Source organism: Macaca mulatta, chromosome 3 (assembly GCF_049350105.2).
Source record: "Macaca mulatta isolate MMU2019108-1 chromosome 3, T2T-MMU8v2.0, whole genome shotgun sequence".
NCBI lineage: Eukaryota > Metazoa > Chordata > Mammalia > Primates > Cercopithecidae > Macaca > Macaca mulatta.
In genome coordinates, this window is record NC_133408.1 from 136552925 (window position 1) to 136580479 (window position 27555).

Consider the following 27555-nt stretch of genomic DNA (forward strand, 5'->3'; position numbering starts at 1 on the left):
GATTTTCTTGTTTTATTTTTATAGAAATGTCAATCTTTCTAATTTTTATAGTTTAAAAAATCAAGATTGCTCAATAGTCACATTAGATTTAAAATAATTAACATGCATTGCTTTCATTAAAACAGGGGTTTTCAACCTTGGCTCTAGTGACATTTTGGCCTAGAGAATCCTAGGAAGATATCCTGTGCATTGTAGGATGTTTATCAGCATTCCTGGCCTCTACCCACTAAATGCCAGTAGCATCGTTCCATGTTGACAACCAAAAATGTTTCTAGACATGGACCAATATAACCTGGGAGGAAAAGTAACCCCCATTTGAAAGCCACTGCTTTAAAAGAAAAGGGTTCCTGCCTATAATTCTAGCACTGTGAGAGGCCGAGGCAGGAGGATTGCTTCAGCTCAGGAGTTTGAGGCCAGCTTGGACAACATAGTGAGACCTTGTCTCTACAAAACAATAAAAAGAATAGAGCTATTCAAATATTCCATTATTTGTCATGATTAATATGTGTTTGTTTCTTGCCTTTCAAAATAATGATCTTAAAACTGCTATGCATTAAAGCATACTCATGCACCACATAATGTTTTGGTCAATGATGAAGCGTATATGCAACAATGTCCCATAAGATTACAGAACAGTACATTCACTGTATTGTTCTATGTTTAGGTATGTTTAGTCCTCTATATACTTGCTAATTTTTAGCCCTTTTTTAAAAAAACACAGAAACTAAAAATATCTACACTTATATTTATCTCAATTAGGTTTCTCATAATAATTATTCACCCTGGTCTTTTCATGTGGCTAATTCCAGAAGAACCTGTACTGCAAAGTAAGAGGCAGTTTACTAAGATGTTCATCAGTCAAGAATAATTTTATTGTGTCTTGCAGTAAGTGTCAGGTTAATACACAAACAATGTTAGTTGATTAATTAAGGCTGAAAAATGAATAATAATTTAAAAATTACGAGCATGTTTTCACTTTATAAATTACAATTGTTTGTATGATTGGTTTGTGTCTTCTCAATTTTGAATAGTCATTACTGCTCTTCTGTAAGTAAAATGTTTCTTAATTTCATAAGTGAATTGTATGCTCTGGGAACACTCAAAATTTTTACAAAATACCTAGTCAAAAATTGGCAAGTCCTGGGTATATTACTGAATATGGCTGAATTCAAAAAATTACTTGTTAATATCAGGTCAATCATTGGAGAGTCTACCAAGATCTCAGAAAATCCTATTTTATATTATTGAAATCAGAATGACATACTTTGGTTTTAGTGTCCAGTTCCAATATTCATGTTATATTTAGCTTCTGGGTACCTGATCTACTTTTTGTTATCTCTATAACTTGTGATAACTATTGTCCCTTCTTAAATTAGTACTAATAATTTGCTAATTGTTTACTACAGGTAATGGATTAGGAATTAGAATTGTGGGTGGTAAAGAAATCCCTGGACATAGTGGAGAAATTGGAGCCTACATTGCCAAGATTCTTCCTGGGGGAAGTGCAGAACAGACAGGGAAACTTATGGAAGGTAAGAATAAGGAATTTTACAGTAAAATAAAATGAATGCACTCATATTAAATGCATTTTAATTTAATATGCAAATGTTCTCACCATTCTCTGTGTAGGTAAACCTCTCTCCTTATGGTTAGTTGTGAAATTTTGGTATAGTAATGTAAAAGAAGATATGTCCACAAATATATTCATTTTATTTTCAATTGCATTGTCCTTTTGGCAGTTAGCTACAGAAGTATCTTGTTTAAGAAACACTGGTCAAAACTTTTTTACTGACTGGGGCAATTTTATTAAAAAACACTTGAGTTATCTATGATAGTGTTTCACAAACACCAAGAAAAAATATGTTGGAATTAGAGCTACAAAAAAAAATCAAATGATTCAGTACACGCTAAGGTTGGGTAAACAAGTATGGATGGCCCACAGGCTTTATCCATCTGCTGCCTGCTTCTGTAAACACTGTTTTATTGGAACATAGTCATGATCGTTAATTTACATATTGAGCCTGGGTGCTTTACCAAAACAATAGCAGAACTGCATTCATGACAGAGAATGTATGGTCTGCAGCATCTGAAATACTTACTCATGGCCCTGTACAGAAAACATTTGCCAACCCCTGTCCTAGGTGTGGTCTGTTTTTAAATACTAAATGCCTCAGTACCTCAAAAGTGTTTTAAAGTAATGATCATTAGAATAGGAGATAATGGGCCATAAAATATGTACTTAATCATTTTCATTCAGTAAAATATTGGACCTAGATTCTCAAAATACATAATGAAAATTTTTCATTGTCAATCAGATAATATGGTCATTTCCATTCTCCAGATTCTCTAACATAAATATAGTTCGCAAGGTTTTGGTGATTTTTTTTTTATAATGAACATTGTCACAGAGTAAATGCAACCTTTTTATTTTCTCTCTATATATAATATTACTTGAAAAAAAGTTTTTCTGTCATTTCATAGTTTAATAAATTTTGTCTGCTGTTGCTTAAAAACTTTAATCATGTTAAAATTGACTCACTGTGATTTTCTCAAATTACATATATTGGAAATTTCCAGAAAATGTCCATGGTCATTTTGATAGACTATTAGAATAAACACAAATTAGAAGCAGTATTTATTCATCACAGTGTTGTGCTGGAGCCAGGTTGCTCCATATCAATAAGACATTCTATACAAATCTCTTCCCAACTTCAAATTCAGTAACATCATGATGATAGCTTGAATTGGCTATGGTGGCAGCATTTACAACGTGGAAATAGGCAAATGCTATAACTCAAAACTTTATATTTGCTTGCTTGCTGAATTATTTACTTTCAGAATGCCAGCTTACCAGCACATCACCAAATAAATAACTAAAAGCATATTGTTGGCCGGGCGTGGTGGCTCACACCTGTAATCCCAGCACTTTGAGAGGCCGAGGTGGGCGGATTGCTTGAGACCAGCAGTTCAAGACTAGTCTGGCCAACATGGAGAAACCCTGTCTCTACAAAAAAAAAATACAAAACTTACCCGGGCGTGGTGGTGGGGAGCCTGTAGACCCGGTTACTTGGGAGGCTGAGGCACGAGAATGGTTTGAACGTGGGAGGCGGAGGTTGCAGTGGGCCAAGATCACGCCACTATACTCGAGCCTGGACAACAGAGTGAGACTTTGTCTCAAAAATAATTAAATAAATAAATAAATAAATAAATAAATAAATGCACATTAATAAAAATATTCTAATGGCATTCATAAAAGAGGACAAGTTAGGAGAGCTTGCCAGATAGCTCAATGAAAGGAAAGACTGTACGAATAAAGAAATAACAGTTATAAGCAAAGTACTTGGCGCATAGGCATTTTCTATTACTATAACTCTTTTATGTCCAATGATAATTTTCGGTGTTACAGTCTAATAAGGATACATAAATTGAGACCCATTTTTAAGGATGAGAGTAATAGGATCACTTTCACCTAGTATACCTTAGAAGAAAATTGAACATGCTATTTTTATTTTAAAATAAAATTTGCAATAACAACTGTGTCTAATATCATTTGACAAAAATACTTGAATAATTTATAAATATCATATACTTTTTTGGATTAACACCATGAAAATCAACAAATACTACAAATTAGCATGATTCTAAAGACAATATCAACACAGGATATACTATGATGAAGCGATGCTCTCTGCACTTTGTAGTCTAGGTGGCGTTTATTAAGTTCATAAGTTTAATTTTAAAAATAGATATGACACTATCTCAAGAGAGAAAATGAAAGTAAATCTAAAATTATATTTGTGATTTTACAAGCTCTAAGACTGATACTAAAGTCTTCTTATTTTATTTCGGAACTAGTATTTTTGCAGTTTATGTAATTGGTTTAAGTGAGAAATCATTAAAAACTGTATGCATAGGATTTAAGATTTTATTTTTATTAATTATGGTATTTATTCATTCTCTCAAAATTTTGCCAAGGTGTTAAGTCAGGCCTTTCTATGAGTATAAATCCTCTGATTGAAGTCCAGTTCTTGTATAATCAAAACCCATAATTTGTTATTTATAATTTCCAGCTTTATTTACTCTTATAACAAAGCTCTTTAATAAACTACTTGTTAATATTTCTATTAGATTCATGATACTGTCTTGACTGTCAATATTCAAATACTGTTTTTGAGCATTAAATATTTTGGAGAATAATGTCGACATATGGTACATCATATCTTTCCCCCCCTCATAAAGGTTATACTTGTATTCTACACCATCAGGTGACAATGATAGAAGTTTATTCCTTTAGTATCCAAAGATTAACTAGCTAGAAGTTTACAAGTCCAAAAGGGTATACACAAGAATTCACCTTGTTTAGACCACTACATTTACTGGTACGTGTGTGTGTGTGGTGTGTGTGTGTGTGTGTGTTTTATACTTGTTTTTGTCTATAGTTCTATGTTTAATTTTACACTATATCCTTCATCCTCAACCCCTTATAGATTATCCCAAAATTCCAAAGCAGTAGATTGGTTGAGATACAACCCTGATTTTTATGCCTTATGTGAGGTATTATCATGATGTCAATTGTATATCACTGGAGGTTTTTTTCCAATTAAAAAAATTCATCATTATTGATTTTTTAAAATTTATTTGTTGAAGGCAATAAAGGTGTTGAACATTTCATAGTTTGAAGTTAACTCTTTCCTAAGGAAAAATTATACCTACGTTAATAAAAGATAGATGATGTGTTTATGTAATTTGATTTTTCCCCCTGTTTAATTACTTGCAGGCAGACTTAGAAATTGATCATCTCTTTCATATATATCTTTGTTTTCTGTATTTCTGAATATAGAATTATATAGACTGTGCCCCTACAGATTCACTGTCATCTTCCAGTTTATTTAAAACATGAATGACAACTTGGTTGGCAATAGAATTCTTAGAGCGTACTCTTTTCTACCCTAATCTACAAAGCTGTTGTTCGGAAAAGCTAAGTCTCCTGCTTTTCCTGAGTTTGTTCATTTCTCTTATCACAGACTTTTAAAAATATTTTGGTATAGCTTTTACTTTTAGAGTTTTATTTTTATTTTTAATTGACAATAATACCTATATAGATTTATGAGTTACAATGTGATGTTTCAATTCATATATATATTATGGAATGATCAAATCAGGCCACCTAGCGTACGACAGGATTTTACAACATCAGATTCTAACATTTTAACACTTTTGCAGCACTCGGTGTCATAGACTCTGACTATGTTGGCTTTGGGAAAACAAGAGTATTTTCAAATTCCCTCTAGCTTTTGTTCTATATATTCACTTACAATACATTGAGCAGTCATATAGGTTTTCTGATGTTTATAAGCCAAGTGCTATTGTTTTTTTTTTTTTTTTTTTTTTATTATACTTTAAGTTGTAGGGTACATGTGCATAACGTGCAGGTTTGTTACATATGTATACTTGTGCCATGTTGGTGTGCATTGGGAGTTATACCTGATGTAAATGATGAGTTGATGGCTATTGGTTTTAAAACACTCCTAATGGTATGTGTGCCATCTCCTAAAATAAAAAAATGCAGTTCAAGAACTTTACTATTAAAAATTTCCTGAGCCATTTTTTAGTTTTCAATCAGTCTACAATGATTTTCTGAAAGAACTCAGAGAATCAAGTACTTGAAGGATTATAATGCCCCAAAAATCTTAAAATTTATTTCCCAGTAACATTTAGTAAGCATTCCTACACAAATACTGGACAGAGAATAATCTTTTGCAACCTATTATTCTTTGTTTTAGTTGCGTAAATTAGTCTTTGTTCTATAAAAAAGATGAAGACAAAAGATCTGGGGAATTTACAAATCTAAATTTCTGAAGTGCTATTTCTTGCTATTTGATTTAGGATACAATATTAACAATTTTTTGACCAGCACTGTTGGGGCTGTGAGATGTTCAGCAATGTTGGAGTATTAAATGGTATATAATGTTGTCTCTCATTTTCGTCTTTGTCATTGGTATTTTTTGTTGAACTAGTTTGAGCATCTAAAAGTGTACTAGAATATATGAACTTTGAATAAATATTTACAACTTTCATTTTAAATCTTTACCCTAGATTAATTATTATAAACCTTTTTATATTTAAGTTAAATATAACCAACATCTTACCTAATAGACTTTAGAAAAGTAGATGCTTCCTCTATAAATAACTGTATTTTCTCTTGACTGTTTACCAGGTAAAACCTACTGATTACAATTTTAGGAAGTTTTGCATTTATTACATGCTTATTCTTTAAAAATCACTATCTGCATATGTTCATCTAAGATCAATATTCCAACCCTCTCCAAATTTGGGAAATTTGTAAACAATTGTCAAGATCTCATGACAAATGGAAACTTCGATTTTACTCTGATAAAGACCAGATTCAGGCCGGTCACAGTGGCTCACTCCTGTAATCTCATTGCGTTGAGCCCAGGAGGCGGAGGTTGCAGTGAACCGAGATTGCGCCCCTGCACTGTGTTCCTTACCACTTTGTGCACACATCTATTGTGTACCTTGACCTTGTCAGTTTTTTTTCCTGCATGCTCAGTGTTCAACACAATGCCAGTAGCAAAGATCCAAGCAATATATAAAGAAATAGGTGATTTAAAAAAAAAAAAAAAAAAAACTTTGTTTTCAAAAGTAGGATACTTATTAAGACCTCACTCCTCACAGGATTGTGTGAAGCAAATAAAATGATATGTGTGGTTTATATACTACTATTTGTAATTAATCATATACATTTAAGCATTTAAGACAGCATCAATATTTCTAAACCTTTTAATTATCTTTTTAAAATAGTATACAGAATGCAAAGTTACCTCTGTGCACATGTTCTCACAACCTTGAACTTAACTGCTCATGTATTTACATACATTTATTTTAGGTTTATTTTTTTCCTTGGTGTTACTTTGCTTTGAATTTAAATTCAGATATCTGGGATGGGAGAACAGGGTCATTACTGACAGAAAAACCCCCCAATCTAGAACTACAGGACCATCTTCCTGTGCAGTGACTGAGTATGGGAAGGAGATTTTTCTCTGCCAGTTCTTCTTTAGTCCAGAAGATCCAAAATTGTCTTTATGCTGTGGCTGAGCAAGGGTAAGGACACAAAAGAGAGGAGTTTTAGATTAGAAGTTAGGATCTCAACTCAAATAAGTACTTTGTGCAAGTGTTTTCTGCCTGACACATCTGTTTGTGATTCGTTTGCACTTAATAGTGAATGGGTTTTGCTCTCAATCTTGTAAATTTTCATTGAAACAACTCAGTAGTTGAATTTCTCCATTACACAGTAGACACAGAAAGTCAAGTTTTGACGTTTAAAATGCATAGAACTGGACATGATGTTCCTTCCTTAAGCTGAGCCTCTTCCCCAGTCAGCAAAATTGCCATGTAAGACTCACATAGCTTATTCGTACTTTTTTCTCATTTCACTTATTAAGATGCCCAGCACAACACCTTACATCTGTGATTCCTTCTTTGATTCTAATGAGAATGGAGGAGGATGGCAGGAGTGTGGATGGGGGATGGAGTGTCTCAGCTTTCTCATGGTCCAGTGCATGCAATTTAACACTTAATCAGGTGATGAGCTGTAATTTTCATTAAAAAGGTTCAAATGTGCAAAAAAAAAATAATAATAACCGAATAATATAGCAAACAGCCATGTACCTATCATACTGTTTTATTGTCTCACAATTTTACCATGTTTCTTTCATATTTGAAAATGAAATAGGCCCCTATAAATTAGTTAAAGCTTCCTGTAGTCACCCCTCAACTCACAAACCTCTGTTACAATCCCAGGATAAAATATCAGAATTAATTCGGGTTATACTTTTGCTTACATTTCTTTACTGTGTTATGTATGTATCCACAACTATATAAGATTCATTTTGCTTGTTTGAAAAATTGTATTTAAATAATATCTTGCCACACATGTCTTTTTGCCGCTTTTAAGTCACCTGAAGTTTTGGAGATTGATCAAAACGTACATGTAACTCTAGTTCATTTATTTTCACTACTGGGTAGAATTCTGTTACTATATGTCTCTAATACAGTTTAATTTAAGCATTTCCTGGTTATTTAGGGCATTGTAGTTTTGGTTTGCTTTATTTTTACTGCTTTAAACAATGCTATAATTAGTTTTTCATGTAGTCTCCTTGCGACCATGTATAGGAGTTTATTCTACAGTACAACTTAAATTTCTGGGTTATAATGACTATCAATCTTGTCAAATAACGTGGAAGAATGTTCTGTGGCTTCTTCTACTAGTTTATTTTTTTTCCAAATTTCTCTCCCAAGTGTTTCATACTATTTCTACATTTGTCAGTGTCAAATTAGTGTTCTCATCTCTATACATACTTTTTCCTCTTTCTTTACATTTCGTTTTATCAAATCCGTTGTGCGATGGTTTCCCATTGTTGCTTTCATTTACTTTTCCTTCAGTAGTGCTCAGTATGATCATATTCTATTAATCTTGTTAGCTTGTGGATTTTTCTCATCTGAGATTTGACTCATCTTTTTGCCTATTCTTTAATTGGATTGTTTGTGAATTTTTAATCATTTTAGGGCATCTTTATATATTTTGAACATAATCATTTGTCAAATATGTAGGATATAAATAGCTTTTACCAGTATATGGCTTATATTTTTAGTTTCTGTCTCTTTTTTTTTTGTAAAATTTGAAGTTTTAATATAGTCAAATTTGTCATTTTGTTTCAAGTAAGTTTTATAAATGTGTTGTATTGTTTAGGAAATTCTCCATGCCCTGAAGTCTTAAATATATTATTCTTCATTTTCTTCTAAAAACTGTAAAATGTTACATTCCAGAAATGTTCTTAAGCTCACAGAATTAAGTTGTTTTTAATGTATCTGTGGTCCAAAGTAGAAAGTTCGTATTTTAGTTTTGTTTTCTTTCTCAATATGTATAATCAGTTTTCTATGCACCATTTTATTAAAGCTTTATATTTCAGAACTTAAACAGGACTTTGGTCTTGTTTTTTCAACAAGCATTCCTGAGCCATCTCTAGAGTGGCTCAGCTCCTGAGGGGCTATATGCCTCTGGGTCATTTTTTTTTATTGGCGCATAATAGTTGTACATATTTATAGAGTACATGTGATATTTTCATGCATGCATACAATGTGTAATGATGAAATGTGGATAATAGGGATACCCATCACCTCAAACATTTATCATTTCTTTGTGTTGGGAACATTTAAAATCTTTCCTTCTTGCTACTGTGAAATATGCAATAAATTATTGCTAGCTATATATTTACTATATTCATGAGATCAATTTATTTAGCTTACACATGTGAGTGAAAATATGTAATATTTGTCTTTCTGTGTCTGCCACTGTTTGTGGCAAACAGTGTATGAGCATTTCTCTTTCTTCAAATCTTTGCCAGCATTTGCTATTTTCATCTCCTTGCCGGCATCACTATTTTGAAAATAGTCATTTTTAATGGGGTGAGGTGAAATCTCATTATGGTTTTAGTTTGAATTTCCTTTATAACTAGTGATATTCAGCATTTTAATGTATCTTTTGGCCATTTGTATGTCTTCTTTTGAAAAATATCTATTTAGATCTTTTGCTCATTTTTTAAATCAATTTATTTGGGGGGTTTGTTGCTATTAAGTTGTTTGAGTTCCTTATACATTCTACCTATTCATCCCTTGTCAGATGTATAGTTTGCAAATATTTTCTCCCATTCTGTAGGTTGTCTCTTCACTTTGTTGACTGGTTCCTTTGCTGTGCAGAAGATTTTTAGGTTGACACAATCCCATTTATCAAATTTTGCTTTCGTTGCTTATGCTTTTGAAGTCTTACTCAAAACATTTTTGCCCATACCAATGTCCTGGAGTATTCTTTTAACGTTTTCTTCTAGTAGTTTCATAAGTTCAGGTCTTAAATTTAAATCTTTATTTAAATTAGAGTTTATTTTGATATATAAGAGATAGTGTTCTAATTTTAATCTTCTGCATATGAATATCCAGTTTTGTCAGCATCATTTCTTAAAAAGACTATCCTTTTCCCAGTGTATATTCTTGGCGCCTTTGTTGAAACTGTGTTGGCTGTAAATGCACGTACTTATTTCTGGGTTCTGTATTCTCTTCCATTGGTCTATGTGTCTGCTTTTAGGCCATGCCATGCTCTTTTGGTTACTATACCTTTATAGTGTATTTTGAAGCCAGGTAGTGTGATGCCTCCAGCTTTGTTCTTTTTACTTAAGATTACTTTGTCTATTCATGGCATTTTGTGGGTTCCATACAACTATTAGAAAAATTGTTTTATTTCTGTGAAGAATGACATTGATTGGTATTTTGACAGAGATTGCATTGAATCTGCAGATCATTTTACATAGTGTGGACATTTTATCAATATTAATTTTTTCAATCCATGAACATGAAATATCTTTCCATTTTTTATGTGTCCTTTCAATTTTTTATCCATTGAAATTGAAGAGGATACATAAAAATGAAAAGATACTTCATGTTTTATGTTTCCATTGTAAAGATCTTTCATTTACTTAGTTAAATTTATTCTTAGGTATTTTATTATACTGTAGCTGTTTTAAATAGGATTGCTTTCTTGATTTCTTCTTCTTTGCTACTACTGTGCGCCATTTTTTGAATAGTGTATCGTTACTCACACTTGTCTACTAGTCCCATCTGTCATATATTAATTTTTTTAAATGCATGCACAGATCTTTTCTGAGTTCCCTGTTCTGGTCTGTTTTTCTATCCTACTGGCCTATTTGTCTATCCCTACACCAATATCACACTGTTTTAATTGTAACATCTTTATATTAAGTCCTGGCATTTGGCAGGTGGATCCATCCTAGAGCTGTTCATCAAAATGCTCTCGGAACAATTCTTGACCCTTTGGTTTTGCATATAAATTCTAGAATCTGCTTTTCAATTTTCATGACAATCTCTGTTGAGATTTGATAGTGATTTCATTGAAGAGACTGATTAATTTGGAAAAAATTTAGACATATAGTCATGTCCAGTTGAGTCTTCAATAAGTTGACAATGCAGGATTTTGCTCTACTTAGAGACTTAGTCATTGTATTCTGAATTAATACAATAACATGAGTTAGGACATTAAAACAATTATCCATAGCAAGTGTTAAACTTATTAACAATATTATATGGTTTTATCAATTTATACCAATATTATATCTCCAGAAAAGGTAGAGTAGAAGATATAGATAAAATCAATTTTACTTGGTAATATCATGAGCTAAATCTAAACTTTTATGTGCATATCATTGGTTCTAAGCTTTATTTAATCACTGGATATTTTGAACTAGTTCTCCAAATTCATTTTTGTCCTAGTTGTCTGTGTTATAACATAATTGTGAAATACATTACCATCATGATACTTTTAAAACTTCAGCAATTTTTGTAAGAGGACAATGAATCCACAAGGACTAAATATCATATATTCAGTGAACCTAAAACACCGTTTATATTGATAAGTTGTTCAACTTTGTTAATTTAATAAAATCTTTTGAAGATAACTTGTATCTATATTATGTATCTATATTATTGTATCTTGTATCTGTATTTATATTATTATAATTGGTAAATTTAGAAAATTTTTGGAAAACTCTTTGGAGTTAAGATAGAAATATAACATTAAAATCTGAATGTGTCTTCAAGAACATTCTGAATGGAAGAGCACAAAGCTAAAACCAATGATATCCAATATTTGCTTATAGATTTAGCCAGAGCTACATGGCAAGTAAGCATGTCCAAGCCCATAAGACGTGTAATGAAATGAGAGAAACTTCATTGTTTGTCCATAGGTATTCTCTGAGGAAATGCCTCTGCGATATTAATTATACTTCGTGCATACTTTTATATTCTTAGTTTTTAGTTGTTTCAGAGTAGGCGATTGAAATTGGTCCAGCTAGCTTGCTTTTCTTCTTAAAGATGAACTGACAGGGTTTCTGGCAAGAAAATGCTGTTGGATTTATTGTTGAGAATCAGCGATTGAAGTAAGGGTGAAAGTTAGCTGTTTTTGGAGTGGTGGTTTTGGTTTTAGAAGTTGGCCTCTGGAATTCCTTGTCATGAAAAAGTCTTTGGTAGAAGAGCTAATTCCAGTAGCATTATTAGAGGACAGAGGACGTACTCCAGCGTAACATAAGGAAGAATGTGCCTAGGCAAGGAAGTCTCTATTTCTGCTTATGCTTTTTTGGCATATGTTACAGATGGCATGGCAGTGATCAAGGTTGGAGATCAAGAAACACAGCACACAGATGAGTGAGCTTCCTTGTTCTTGTTCCAGGGGGATTACCAGGTACGGATTGGTCATTAGCATGAGATTTCTCAAAATTCTCTAAAACTGGTGTGTTAGGTACACATAACACAGACCACATTTCATGTTGATACGAAGATTTTCTAATATGTATTTAGGAAACTATCTTCTTTGAAGAAAAATACAAATTATTGGTCCCTGGGCTGATAGGTTGTAATATATTATTTTTAAGATGTAGTGATATCACACCACATCAGGATATTAGTGATTAGATACATTGCCAGTACAAAGAAATATGTTTCTCTTCTTTATCCATTTATTTTGAAATTTATCAGAGGAAAATTATGCTTACATTATAATTTTTGTGATAGGGACATGAAGGAAACTAAATAATGTCCTGTTTTATGCAGTCCAATGCCCCAAATCCTAATTTGATTGCCTTCATCAAGGGTGACATACTTCATCAAGGGTGACATTGCTTCATGAGGAACAATTGTTCCTACAGTTAAATTTCTGGATTTGTCTAACCAGTATTTCATGGAATAGACTGCACTTTGTTGTAAGCTTGGAGTGGTTACTTTGGAAGCAAGGATGCTAACCTATCTTTTTAATATCCATACCAGATCTTCAGCCAGCCAATGCTTAGTATCTCCAGTGATTAGTAGAGAGCCATGGTTTTAGAGTTAGATCAGGATTTAAATTCAGATCTGGTACATATTGCCTGTATTTTTTAAAACTTTTAGTACCCAGGTATTCTTGGCTGGATAACTGGGATAATAGTTGGCAAAATTGTTATCACATTTAGGAATAAGATATAGGAAACATAATGTCATGCTTAGAATATTGTAAGTAGTAAAAAGAAATCTCTGTTTACTTTCAACTATGAAGGTCTTTGACAATAAGAAGAATATTTACCATATTAAGTTTGAATTCTGTGTCTTCCATATTTGTGCATGCTTAAATCATTGACCCTGATCAGGTCTGAATTCTGAGTTACAGGAGGAGATAATATTTCTGATGAATACAGCATCGAACTCGGAGTCAGAAGACTCTGAATTAATGCTGTCTTCAGGAATTTAGGGAACTTACTTGTGTTTTCTGTATTTCCTTTTATATCATCTGTATAATTAGATTTCAGGATCTAACTCACATCATTACAATGAGGATGAAAGGAGCCAATATCTTTTATAACTGTAAAGCAATGGACTAGCTATAGAACTATTTTGTTAAGGATAGGTAAAATTATTTTCATAAATAATATTAATCTTATAAAGCCTAGACTTTATGTAAGGGAACATTTAAATGCTAGAAGTATATGATATAATGAAATATATCATTTTAAATACCAAGCCCACATTAATAAAAAATTATAATGCCTAAAGCGATTAAGTCATTTCTCACATAAATATATCGCCTCTTAACTGGAAAATCATAATTTTGGCTAATCTTTTTTTTTTTTTCTGAGACAGAGTCTTGCTCTGTTTCCCAGGTTGGAGTGCAGTGGTGCAATCTCGGCTCACTGCAAGCTCCACTTCCTGGGTTCACACAATTCTCCTGCCTCAGCCTCCTGAGTAGCTGGGACTACAGGCATCCGCCACCATGTCCGGCTAATTTTTTGTATTTTTAGTAGAGACAGGGTTTCACCATGTTAGCCAGGATGGTCTCAATCTCCTGACCTTGTGATCCACCCGCCTTGACCACTCAAAGTGCTGGGAATACAGGCATGAGCCACTACACCCAGCCAATTTCGGCTAATCTTTTAGAAGGCTTTATAAATTTTTCTTATCAACAATAGGTTAATCAGTAAACCTTGTGTTCTGATTGAAATCTATGACATTTGTACAATGGATGTTTGTGTATATGACTTTCTTGGTATGTTGGTCAGTGAAAACACATCTTGTTGATAAATAGATTCATGATGTAGGAGTCAGATGATTCCGTTTCTGGACCACTCTTTCTCATCAACTGTTAGTGTGACCTTTGTCAAATCACAGAAACTCCCTGGGTCTTTAGCATTAAACGTAAGAGACTTATGAGATATGTTACCTTTTGAAGAGATGTGAGGGAGAGGTTGAACATTAAGAAAACCATAGTTTCTTAAGGCTTGGAGATGGGAGATGAGGCAGCATTATACAAGCAGTGATAAGCTGGGTATGTTATATGAGATGGAAATCCAAGAATTAGAATTAAGGATGTGACACTAATTACGGTAAATGAAAAAATAAGTGAGTCCAGAAGTGGATAAATCGTAAGAGAAAACAGTTAAGTCTTAGGGCACCTCCCTTCCCTATAAGCCCATTACAAGGCTTTAAGAAGGGTTTAGAAATATGTGGTGTTTGTGACATTTGTCAGCTTTTTAACATTTGTGATTTGTTATTTCTTATCTCCTTTTTAAAAATATTCACTTATATCTAATTTTGTACTTATAATCTTACATTTTTTCTTAAAATTTTATATGTTTTAGGCCTTAAGAAACCTGGATTCATTCCTGCATGAGATGTTGTCTTTATTGGTGCAGGACTTTGAAGTACTTACTGCAATACTGATGTGAAGTAGTAATATACTAAAAAGGTGGATGGAGGTGACAAACAGGAAGTTCAGAGAGATGGTTGTTGTAAAGGAGTAGAAGTGAAAATACTAGGAATACTGGAAATAATGCAGAATACAAATAGAGCAAAACATTTATTTAGTAACTACACTGTACAAGTCTATCCTAAAATAATATAGAACGATATGGTTTTTCCTTGCTTTCAAGATGCCTACAGTCCAGAAATGCAGTAGATGTAAGATATACATTGTAGGGGGAGAGTTGGATCAGGGTCTTAAGTATTTTAGAAAAATATAAAATAAATATGAAGAACTAGGACAAAGATAGTTTTAATGGAAGAAAACTCTTTTGTTGTTGTTGTTGTTGTTGAGACAGGATCTCACTCTGTCACCTAGGCTGGCATGCAGTGGCGCAATCACTACTCACTGTGGCCTCAGCCTCCTGGCCTCAAGCGATCCTCCCACCTCAGCCTCCCAAGTAGTTGGGACCACAGGCATGCACTACTACATGTGCTACTTTTTTAAAAAAACTTTTGTAGAGACAGGTGTGCTGCCATGTTGCCCAGGCTAGCCTTGACTTTCTGGGCTCAAATGATCCTCCTGCATCAGCCTCCCAAAGTTCTGGGATTATAGGCCTGAACCACCACACCTGGCCCAAAACTCTTTTTTTTACAATTAATGATGTTTGTCTTCTGTTTAATTTTGATAGATGTATTCTTTTAGTTTCATTAAAAGAAAATACAGAACTAAAGAAGTGCAGAATACATGGGTTGACTGCTTGCATTAGAATCAACACCATGACTAAATGGAGCTTACAGATTTTTCCCCCACTGGAAAGAATTCCAGGTAACTTTCAGGTAGTTTCTAAGAGCAGACTATAAGCTCCTGAAGGCAAGACACTGTCAAGGAACTATACAGATCTTTTAAGGTTCTCATTTATTTTAATTAATTTTTAATTGTTCAGCATAGTAATGGAGTACTGTTCCAGATACAATGATAAGTGCTGAAGTGGAAACAATAGCTTACAAGAATGTAGGTTTTTACTTCCGTACTTAAGAAATTCATACTAAAGGGGTGTGTGTGTGTGTGTGTGTGTGTGTGTGTGTGTGTGCGTGCGTGTGTGTTTATAAAATTTCACTGAGAGTAGTGAAAGAAAATAAGATTCCTTTATTTCCTCTTGAGCTGCTTTTGTTTCCTTTTATATTCTACTCATTCCCCAAATCCTAGTTACTGTCAGCCACAGCACTTGAGTTTGCTGAATGCCATTATTTATTCATTCATTTTTTCAAAGATTTTTTCTTTAGTACATATTGTATAAAGCAATTTCTCTTCTTGGACATGTGAGGGCTTCAGTGAAGAAAGCATGGGTTTTATATTCTAATAGCTAAGACAGATAATAAATATTAATATATAAATGTTAAATATATTTCATATATTATAATATATTAAGTGTCATACATTAGATGGTAATAAATGCTAAGGAGAAAAATATAGCAAAGAGGGTGGGTATGGCATGTAGGAGGATGTGATTGCAGTTTGAGATGAGGTGGTAAGAGAAAGTTTTGGCAAGAAGGCAAAAATTCAGTAAAGCCACCAAGGATGGGAAAGAATGATCTGGGAGTTGTCTTGCATTATAGGCAGAGAAGTGACAAGGACACAAATATCCCGAGCAAGAGCATGCCTGGTGTGTGCCAAGAACAGCAAGACAGAAAGGAAGCCAACATGGCTGAAACTGAGTGAACACGTGAGAGAGCGAATACCAAAACTCAGAGAAGTAGCAGGGGTCAAATCCTGCAGGCCATTGTAAGGATTTTAACGTCTACTCATGTGAGATGAGAAGCAATTGACCTGACATAAGCTGAATGATGTTTAAATAGGATCACTCTTACTGCTGTATTAAGAATAGTTTTAAAGAGGTAAAGAGTAGAAGCGAGGAGAGTTGCTAAGAACCTATATAAGTTAAGACCAAGGTGGGAACGAGGAGGTGTTGAGAAATAGTTATATATATGTATAATAGTTATACATATATATCAACACAATATGTATATTTAGTTAATGAAAATGATCTCAATATGTTCATTCATTTGTTAGGTATTCACATTTATAAGACAAAATCCCTTCACCATTTTTTAAAAACTTAAATCCTTGCATAATACAGCAAACCAACAGAGTATTTTTCATCTAAGTCTTACATCTTATTTTAAATTAACACAATAAATACACATATTTTAGTAGGAATTATACCATATAAATGTTTATTTGTGTAGTTCTCTTTTTCTTTTTTTTTTTTTTTGAGACGGCATCTTGCTCTGTCGCCCAGACTAAAGTGCAATGACACGATCTCGGCTCACTGCAACCTCTGCCTCCCTGGTTCAAGTGATTCTTCTGCCTCAGCCTCCTGAGTAGCTGGGATTCCAGTCACCCGCTACCATGCCCAGCTAATTTTTGTAATTTTAGTACAAGCGGGGTTTTACTATGTAGGCCAGGCTGGTCTCAACCTTCTGATCTCAGGTGATCCGCCCACCTTGGCCTCCCAAAGTGCTAGGATTCCAGGTGTGAGCCACCAAGCCTGGCATTTGTGTGGTTCTACAGGTGGCAGTTCAATATTTTTTTATTTCTATCATTTGTAATTTGCATCTCAGTAGGATAAAAGGCAACCAAGAGCCACAGTTTTAATATTTATGAAGGAAAATCATTCTCTAATACTTATTTATTTAAGAAAATTATGTCTGTGTCAATATCACTTTATTTATGAGAACAAAGGTGAATAAAATCTCTCAATCTCTTAGAGTGCTTAGACAGTTTGCATTCATAAACTGTGGATAAAATGAATTTAAGTACTATATTGATTCGAAGAACTGATTCTCAGCAGTCCTATTTTTTCATCCTGACAATATTTTCTGAAAATTGTATTTCATGTAAGAATTAATATTCAATTGCAATTTTGAATTCCTGTCTTATTTTTGTTAAATTTTACTCATTCTCTGGGCTTCCAGTGTGTCTCTGATTTTATCCATTCATTCATTCAGCAAATTGTCATTCACTAATGTCTCCATTGTCACAACAGAGGCAATTACATAAATGAATAAATTAAAATATAATATTTTGAGGATAACAGTAGAAGTATGTACAAGAAACAGAGAAAACACAAAATAAACTGACACTAACCTGCTGAAGTTGGAGGAGAAATGCATACATCCTCTCCAAATGGCAAGAAGTTATTAAAATAACGATCTAATTATTGTAAACCTTTCCTTTTATGTCTTAATATTAGCAAATTAATTAAGTCCAAATACAATGTTAGACGTAAGCCTTCCACAATGTATTCCAGCTATACAAACTCATCTTTATCCATTCTCACCTCCAATCTACACACCCACCAGCCCCACTCTGATCCCAGAGCCATGATGCTATTTGCCTTCTGTGGGCATTTGTTCATGATGTTCCTACTCCATAGTAGGAATAATCATGTCAGAAGTTATAACTAATTGATATAAGTGGCCCAGAATTTAGTACCCTCTTTGGCACATACTGACTAAATATTTGTGGCATACTGACTTGATGTGATGTTTTATTATAATTCAATACATTTATTTATATTGATTATGTACTTACATCTAAGATATTAGCTATAAAATAGCCAGAAGTTTATAATTAGATATTCCATATAACTTAAACATTTAAAAAGCCTTTATAATACCAAAATTACGTAATTTAGATGAGGAATGAGGAGACTTGGCTTTTCAAACTGCCACCAAATGTGGCTTCTAAAACTGTGGGGGTTTTTATTGTGAAAATGGGGATTTACTTACCCTATCTATTTTATTGGATTACTGTGAAGATAAAATGAGAAAAAAAAATGGGCAAAATAACTTTTTTGTGTGAGTCCTGTATTGGTGTTCCTTATTAATACCAGAGGTATTACCACAAGTGAAATGGGTTAAATTTTACTCCTTTTAACTGAAATAACCACCAATCAAATGGTATACATATGAAAACCCTCTATTATTCATATAAAACTGTATTGCCAATACTTTTACAGTTGTAATCCTGTTTACGATTAGAGAAATAATTTCTCTACATGAATATTAGAAAGCTGGAGGGAATATAGTTAAGTTGTATTCTATTCAGTTGGCAGAAATTGCTGTTGAACTGTTTTCTTCTTAGCCAATTCTTATTTTTCAATGGAAAATCAATTATTGCAGGATGTTGTATACACTCTAATATTGATTGATAGCATTTGAAATTGAATTCTGTTTATTAAAGAAATTGGTAACTTTTCAAATAGAATTCAATGATCAAATGACATTTCTTATTTATTAAACATCTACCAAGTCAAAGTGAATTATTTCCTAATTCTTCATTGTGATACAAAGAACAGAATATTTACACTTTTTATGAAATAACTTGACACATAATTTTATTTCTTTGAAGATTCTCTCAGGATGATAAAATGGTTACTGATATTTTTATTGTTTGAACTGATGTCTCTATGTTATTTACATCTTTTGACACTTCCGATTATGAAAGAAATTGTGCATCCATTTTACCCTTTTAATTTTGATTATGTCATTCATAATAATCATGTAGCATAATTGGCTCCAATATAAGCAAAGTATAACTTTTTAATTTTTAATTCTTTGGATAAAGAGTAAATGTATATTTATGAGGCACATGAGATGTTTTCATGCAGGCATGCAAAGAGAAACAAGCACATCATGGAGAATAGGGTATCCATGCCCTCAAGCATTTATCTTTTGACTTACAAACAATACATTATATTCATTAGGTTATTTTTAAATGTACAATTAAGTTCTTATTGACTGTAGTCACACTATTTGTGCCATTGAATAGTAGGTCTTATTTATTCTATTTTTTGTACCCTTTAACCATCCTCACCTTCCCTCCAACCCCCTACTACCATTTCCAACTTCTAGTAACCATCCTTCTACTCTCTATATCCATGAATTCAATACTCTTGATTTTTAGATCCCACAAATAAGTGAGAACATGCGATGTTTGTCTTTTGTGCCTGGCTTATTTCACGTAACACGATGATCTCCAGTTCCATCGTGTTGTTACAAATTACTGGATCTTGTTATTTTTTATGGCTGAATAGTACTCCGTTGTGTATATGTACCACCTTTTCTTTATTCATTCATCTGCTGATGGACAGTTAGGTTGCTTCCAATTTTTTTTTTTTTTTTGAGACGGAGTCTTGCTCTGGTTGCTTCCAATTCTTAGCTGTTGTAAACAGTGTAGCAATAAACATAGGAGTACAAATATCTCCTCAATAAACTGATTTCCTTTATTTTGGATATATACCCAGCAGTAGGATTGCTGGTTAATATGATAAATCAGTTTTTAGTTTTGTGAGGAACCTCCAAACTGTTCTCCATATTGTTTGTAGCAATTTACATTCCCACCAACAGTGGACAAGGGTTCTCTTTTCTCCACATCCTCATCAGCATTTGTTATTGTCTGTCTGTTGGACATAAGCCATTTTAACTGGAGTAAAATTATATTTCGTTGTAGTTTGATTTTCATTTCTCTAATGATCAGTGGTGTTAAGCTCTTTTTCATATATCTGTTTCAAACAACCAATTTTTTGTTTTGTTGAGCTTTTGTATTTTTATCATTTTAATTTCATTTATTTCTGCTCTGTTCTTTATTATTTGTTTTCTTCTACTAATTTGGGGTTTGGTTTGCTCTTGCTTTTCTGGTTCTTTAAGATGCATCATTAGATTTTTCATTTCAACTTTTTTCTCTTTTTGGTGTACACATAGCTATAAACTTCCCACTCAGTAATGTTTTTGCATAGGTTTTAGTATATGTTTCTGTTATCGTTTGTTTCAAGAAATTTTTACAATTTCTAAATTTCTTTATTGATCCACTGGTCATTCAGGAGCATATTGTTTAATTTCTATGTATTTGAATACTTTCCAAAATTCCTCTTGTTATTTCTAGATTTTTCCATTGTAGTAGGAGAAAATACTTGGTGATTTCCATTATTTTCATGTTTTAAAACTTGTTTTGTGACATAACATGTGGTCTATCCTTGAGTATGATCCATGTGCTGAGGAAAAGAATGTGTATTCCACAGCTCTTGGATGAAATGTTCTGTAAGTATCTATTGGATCCATTTGGTCTATAGTGTAGATTAAGTCTCATGTTTCTTTGTCTGATTTTCAGCTGAAAATGGGGTTTTGAAGTCTCCAACTACTATTGTAATGGAGCCTACCTCTCTCTTTAGCTCTAATATTTCCTTTACATATCTGGGTGATCCAGTGTGGGGTGCATATATATTTAAAATTGTTATATTCTCTTGCTGAATTGACCTCTTTATCATTATATAGTGACCTTCTTTGTCTCCTCTTATAGCTTTTGTCTTGAAATCTACTTTTTCTAAGTATAGGGACTCCATGTATTTGAATAGTTTCCAAAATTCCTCCTGTTATTAATTTCTGGGTTTCCATTTTTGGTTTCCATTGGCATGAAATATCTTTATCCTTCCCTTTATTTTCAGTCTATGTGTGTCTTTACAGGTTAAGTGTATTTCTTGTAGGCAACAGAACAATGGGTCTTGTTTATTCACCCATTCAGCCACTCTATATCTTTTGATTGAAGTATTTAGTCCATTTACATTCAATGTTATTACTGATAAGTTAGAATCTACTCCTGCCATTTTGTTGTTTATTTTCTGATCTTCTCTTCCTTCTTTCTTTCCTTCCTGTTTTCTTCTAGTGGATTTTTCTCTAGTGATATAATTTAGTTTCTTGCTTTTTATTTTTTGCATATATATTGTATGTTTTTTGGTTTGAGGTTACCTTGAGGCTAACAAATACTATCTTATAATCCATTATTTTAACCTGATAATAACTGAACACTATTTGCATAAAAAAACAAGCAAAAAGAAAACCAATAAAAACTCTATGCCTTAATTTCATCCCCCCCACTTTTTAGCTTTTGGTTGTTTCTGTTTGTATCTTATTATGCTATATATTGAAAAGTTGTTGTGGTTATTATGTTTGATTGGGTCATCATTTAATCTTCTACCTAGAATAAGAGTAGTTTGCATATTACAGTTACAGTGTTACAATAATATGTGTTTTTCTGTATACATACTATTACCAATGAATTTTGGACCATCAGGTGATTATTTATTGTTCATTACTGTCGTTTTCTTTCTGATTGAAGTGTACCCCATTTAGCATTTCTTGTAGGACAGCTCTGGTATTGAAATCCCTCAGCTTTTTTTAATCTGGGTAAGTATTTATTTCTCCATGTTTTAAGGATATTTTTACCAGATATACTATTCTAAGGTAAAAGGTTTTTTTTCTTCAGCACTTTAAAATAAGTCATATCACTCTCTCCTGGCCCATAAGGTTTCCACTGAAAAGTCTGCTACCAGATGTATTGGAACTCTATTGTATGTTATTTTTTTTTCTCTTGCTGCTTTACCCTTGACCTTTGGGAGTTTGATTATTAAATGCCTTTAGGTAGTCGTTATTGGGTTAAATCTGCTTGGCACTCTATAAACTTCTTGTTCTTGGATATTGATGTATTTCTCTAGGTTTGGGACATTCTCTGTCTTTATCCCTTTGAATAAACTTTCTATCTCAATCTCTTCCTCTATTTCCTCTTTAAGGTGAATAACTCTTAGATTTGCCCTTTTGAGGTATTTCCTAGATCCTGTAGGTGTGCTTTATTTTTAAAATTCTCTCTTTTATGTCTTGGTGTATGTTAAAATAGCCTGTATTCAAGCTCACTAATCCTTTCTTTTGCTTGATCAGTTCTTCTATTAAAGACCTCTGATGCATTATTCAGCTGTGTCTACTGCATTTTTCAGCTGCAGAATTTCTGCTTGATTCCTTTTAGTTATTTCATACTCTGTTAAACTTATCTGATAGAATTCTGAATTCCTTCTCTGTGTTCTTGAGTTTCTTTGCATTTCCTCAACACAAATATTTTGAATTCTTTGTCTAAAAGGTCACATATCTCTGTTTCTCCAGGATTGTTTCTTGGTGCCTTATTTAGTTCATTAGGTGAGGTCATGTTTTCCTGTCTGGGCATTGAAGAGTTAGGTATTTATTGTAGTCTTTACTCTCTGGGCTTATTTGTAACTGTCCTTTTGGGAAGGCTTTCCAGATATTTCAAATGACTTGGTGTTATGATATAAGCTGTGTATGCTTTAGGGGCACCCTAAGCCCAGTAATGCTGTGGTTCTGGCAGACTTGTGAAGGTACAACCTTGATGGTCTAGCACAAGATCTGGGAGAATTCTCTGGATTACTAGGCAGAGACTCTTGTTCTCTTCCCTTACTTTCTCCCAAACATAAAGTTTCTCTCTCTCTGTTCTGAGCCACATAAAGCTGGGGATTGAGTGACACAAGCACCCCTGTGGCCAACATCACTATGACTACACTGGGTCAGATCTGAAGCCAGCACAGCACTGGATCTTGCCCAAGGCTACTATAACCACTTCCTGTCTACTGCCTATGTTCACTCACAGCCCTGGAACTCTACAATTATCAGGTGGCTAAGCCAGCCAGACCTGCGTCTTTCCCTTCAGGGTGGTGAAGTCCACCAGGCCCCAGGTGGCTCCACAAGTGCCATCCAGGAGCCAGGGACCAGAGTCAAAAATCTTAGAAGTCTACCTGGTGTTCTATTGTATTGCAGCTGAGCTGGCCCTCAAACAAGACGCAGTCCTTCCCACTCTTCCCTGCCTTTGCCAAAAGCAGAGGAGCCAAGCCTCACCCCATAGACAGCATATCTCTTGTGGTTCCACATGAATTTCAAGATTTTTTTCTATTTCTATGAAATATTACATTGAGATTTTGGTAGGGGTTGCATTTAATCTGCAGATCACTTTGGTTAGCATGGACATTTTAATGATATTGGGTCTTCTGATCCATAGGCACATAATATTTTTTTATTTGTGTCTTTTTTAGTTTCTTCCATCAGTATTATCATTTTCAGTGCATAGATTTTTCACCTTCTTGGTTAAATTTATTCCCAAATAGTTTCTTTTTGTAGCTATCATATATGATATTTTAAAATCTCTTTTTCAGATAGTTTGTCAGTGTTTAGAAGTTCATAGTGTAGGCTGAGTATAGTATAGGCTGATTTTTGTATGTTGATTTCATATCCTGTAACTTTACTGAATTTGTTTATTAATTATAACAGTATTTTGGTGGAGACTTGACTGTTTTCCATATATAAGATCATGTCATCTGCAAATACACAATTTTACTTTTTCTTCTCCAATATAGATGTATTTTATTTCTTTTTCTTTCCCAGTGCTCTGGGTAGGACTTCCAGTACTATGTTGATGGAATTAATGAGAATGAATACATACGTCTTAGAGAAAAACTTTCAACTTTCCATCATTGAGTATGATATTAGTTGCAGATTTGTCATACATGGATTTTAATATTTTGAGGTATATTCCTTGTATACACAATTTGTTGAGAGTTTTTTTTTTTTTATCATGAGAGGATGTTGAATTTTGTCAAATGCTTCTACATTTATTGAGGTGATCATATGCTTTTTGTTCTTCATTTTTTTAATGTGTAGCACATGTGTTGATTTATGTATGTTGAAATCTTGTTGCATACCAGTGATAAATCCCACTTGATCATGGTGTATGATCATTTTAATATGCTGTTGAATTCAGTATGTTTGTATTTTATTGAGGAGTTTTGCATCTATGTTCATCATGGATATTGGTCTGTAATTTTCCTTTGCAGCATCCTTATCTGGCCTTGGTGTCAGGGTAATACTGGACTTATACAATGAGTTTTGAAGTGTTTCTTCCTCTTCAATTAAAATATTAATCTTTAATTAACATTTTTATACATAGCAATTGACCGTGTTGTATTATTTCTTGTGAAGCATATTTTTAATATTTGGGTTGTGATAAAACCTATCTCCTCCTTTGTCAAAAGAAACATTTTATTTTCTTATACTATAGGATGAATATGTTTGAATTTTCCTTTCACTCTTAAATTTTGATTGAGAGATTTCTTTCTTATAACTTCCTTTTTCAGAAACATGATTTCCATTTTGTCTCATTTTACACATGATTTAAAGTTATACTTTAGTAATCTAAGCAAACTTCTGGGTATTTTATCTGTCAAATGATGTTATAAAATGAAATTTATATTGTCCCTATATCTATGTCCAGTGGAGATGGCAGTGGCAATGATGATGATTTTGCCACTAGTTCAAATAGCATTTATATTTGTTAGGAAACACTTTCCTAGTATAAATTGATGATTTTTTATGTTAAAATCTATCGTCTGAGTAGTAAGATACATTTAACTAACAGTTAAAAAGGAACAGTACAGAATATATGAATATCATAAAGATTATCAACATAACTAAGGTTAAATTATTAATAATTCAGTAAGGATACTTAAAGCAGAGAAGGCAACAGTTAAGGCAAGCATTTCTCATTCCTAAGTGCATCAACTACCCTAGCTTCCTAAGTCCATTCAATTAATTATTCATTTCTATGCAATCCATATAGTATTGGTTTAGTTTATTATTGTTAACTGGTTATGGTATTCATAAGATTTGATAGTATTTTAGTCTGTTTTCTGCTACTATGACAGAATAGCAGAGACTGAATAATTTATAAAGAAAAGAAATTTATTTCTCAAATTTCTTCAGGCTGGTAAGTCTGAGATGACAGTGCTGGCATCTTGAGAGGACCTTCTTGCTCTGTCATGAAATAGTGAAAGGCATGCTCTTTCAAGTAAGCATACAACAGAGAGAGAGAGTAAGGAAATCAGGTTGAACTCATCCTTTGTATCTGGAACCCACTTTTGGGATAACTAACCCACTCCTGAAATAATGGCATTAATCCATCCATTAGGGCTTGTCCTTATTATCTCTTAAACGTCCTACCTACCTCCCAATACCATAACTTTGGCAATTAAATTGCAACATGAGTTTTTGAGGAGGCATTCAAACCACAGCAGACCAGTATTAATCTGTTAATATCATTTTATTAGAAAGTTAGTAAAAAGCATCCATTCTGGGCATTCTAACAAATAAATTGTGATATTAAACTAAGAAGAAGTTATAAACTGCAGTCTACCTCAAATGAGATAATGACATTACATATCTGTTATTGGATAACTCCACATGTAATATTATTTTCTAGGGCTCAATCAAATTATACTAATGTACTCATATCCCTTATTCTGCCTCATTCAGCTGCTTTCTGATTCAGTCTGTTTCAAATAACACATAGAATGAAAAATACAATGAACTGTAGCTATAAAGTGGCTTTTGGCATCTATACCAATCCTTCAAGGAAATACTGGACTGGATTGTTTTAGTGGTTGTAGTGATTAGAAATCGAATCCTATCATGATAATCTTCTAACAGGTTAGTCCACAAATCATAGCTAATTATATTCCCTTATTCATGCTAAGTATGTTTAAAAAGCATATATTTGCAAAAGTCATATTCAAGTGCAAGAAATATTACTTTTTCTGTAAATCAAATGTAATCAATTCCAATCTTTCTTTCATCTGTTGGTAGGAAATTGAATTGCATTCATCATTTGGTCCTTCCTGCCCTAAGTGCCTTGAGGAACTTCCAATTGAGGGTATTACACATTCTACAACACTGGAGTTTGGGCCTCTGTACATCAGTCCACACCACTAAGAGTGCAATATCAAAGCCTGCACACTTCCCTGATAATGAGTGGCTCCCTTAATTGTGCCCAAGTTTTCACAAAAGTAGTTTTGCCTTCATTGAGAGTCACAGAATCTAATGTACAACTTTCTAAAGGCACCTCTTGGCAATTTTTATTTAAAAAAATATGCTAGACATCTTCCATAGACAATATAAGCAAGCAGGATGCCAGTCCCTACTTCTTTTGGAATCTCCAACCACCATTTCCTCCCTAGCACTGACTCTGCACCTCCTATTCTTTTCATACTTCTTACATTATTTTCCTTCCCAGTAAGGTTCAGCCTAATTTTGCATCAATCTACCTTGAGAAATATGATATTGTCTTCTCTTCTGGGAGTGGAATGGGGAAAAGAGATAAGAGACCCAATCAAATTTTATTCATTTCTGTCACTGTTTACTCACCATAAGTGATATATCCCACAGCAACTTTCTCTTCATTCAATAATGTCTTCAGTTTTTGCATGTCCAAGTCTCCAAATAATATCAGCATGTAGGCAATTAATACAATTTCCAAATTTTCATGTTGTGTTGTAATTTAAATGGCATTACAAATAATATATGTTATTTTTGCTAAGTTTCACTTATTTGAACATAGTTTGCCTTCGAGTGGGCTAGCATGTAGGTTTAGTTGGCATCAGTTTAATGAGTTTTTCTATTTACTGATACATGTATTGGCCTGGGAGATGGTTGGGGTTCATATTTCTGTACTACCATTCTGTGGGATATTAGATAAATCATGTCACCTCTTAAGTGTCACTTTTTAAATATATAGTATAACAGATTAAAACTAGAGTACTTATAAGGATCTTGCTTACCATATAACATTAGCCTAAAAAATGGTTGTGACTTGTGCTTTTGTAACACATTTGATTCATGAAATCCTTTTGAACAATATTTTTGTTGTTAACCATTAATACTGTAATATAAGTAAGAATCTGTTTATTTTACAATTATACTTTTTTTGTGATTGGAGCTAAATCTATTTTAGATAGGTGAGTAAAAAAGTCATTGACTCTA

The 27555-nt window shown here is 33.2% G+C and overlaps 1 protein-coding gene across 1 annotated transcript in view; it reads left to right on the forward strand.

Moving 5' to 3' along the window:
- Positions 1-27555, forward strand: part of PCLO (piccolo presynaptic cytomatrix protein) — a 400611-nt gene that overhangs the window by 279233 nt on the left and 93823 nt on the right. Inside the window, exon 10 of the mRNA XM_015134174.3 lies at positions 1407-1532. Within this exon, the coding sequence (XP_014989660.3) occupies positions 1407-1532 (126 nt within the window). The remainder of the gene's footprint in view (positions 1-1406; positions 1533-27555) is intronic.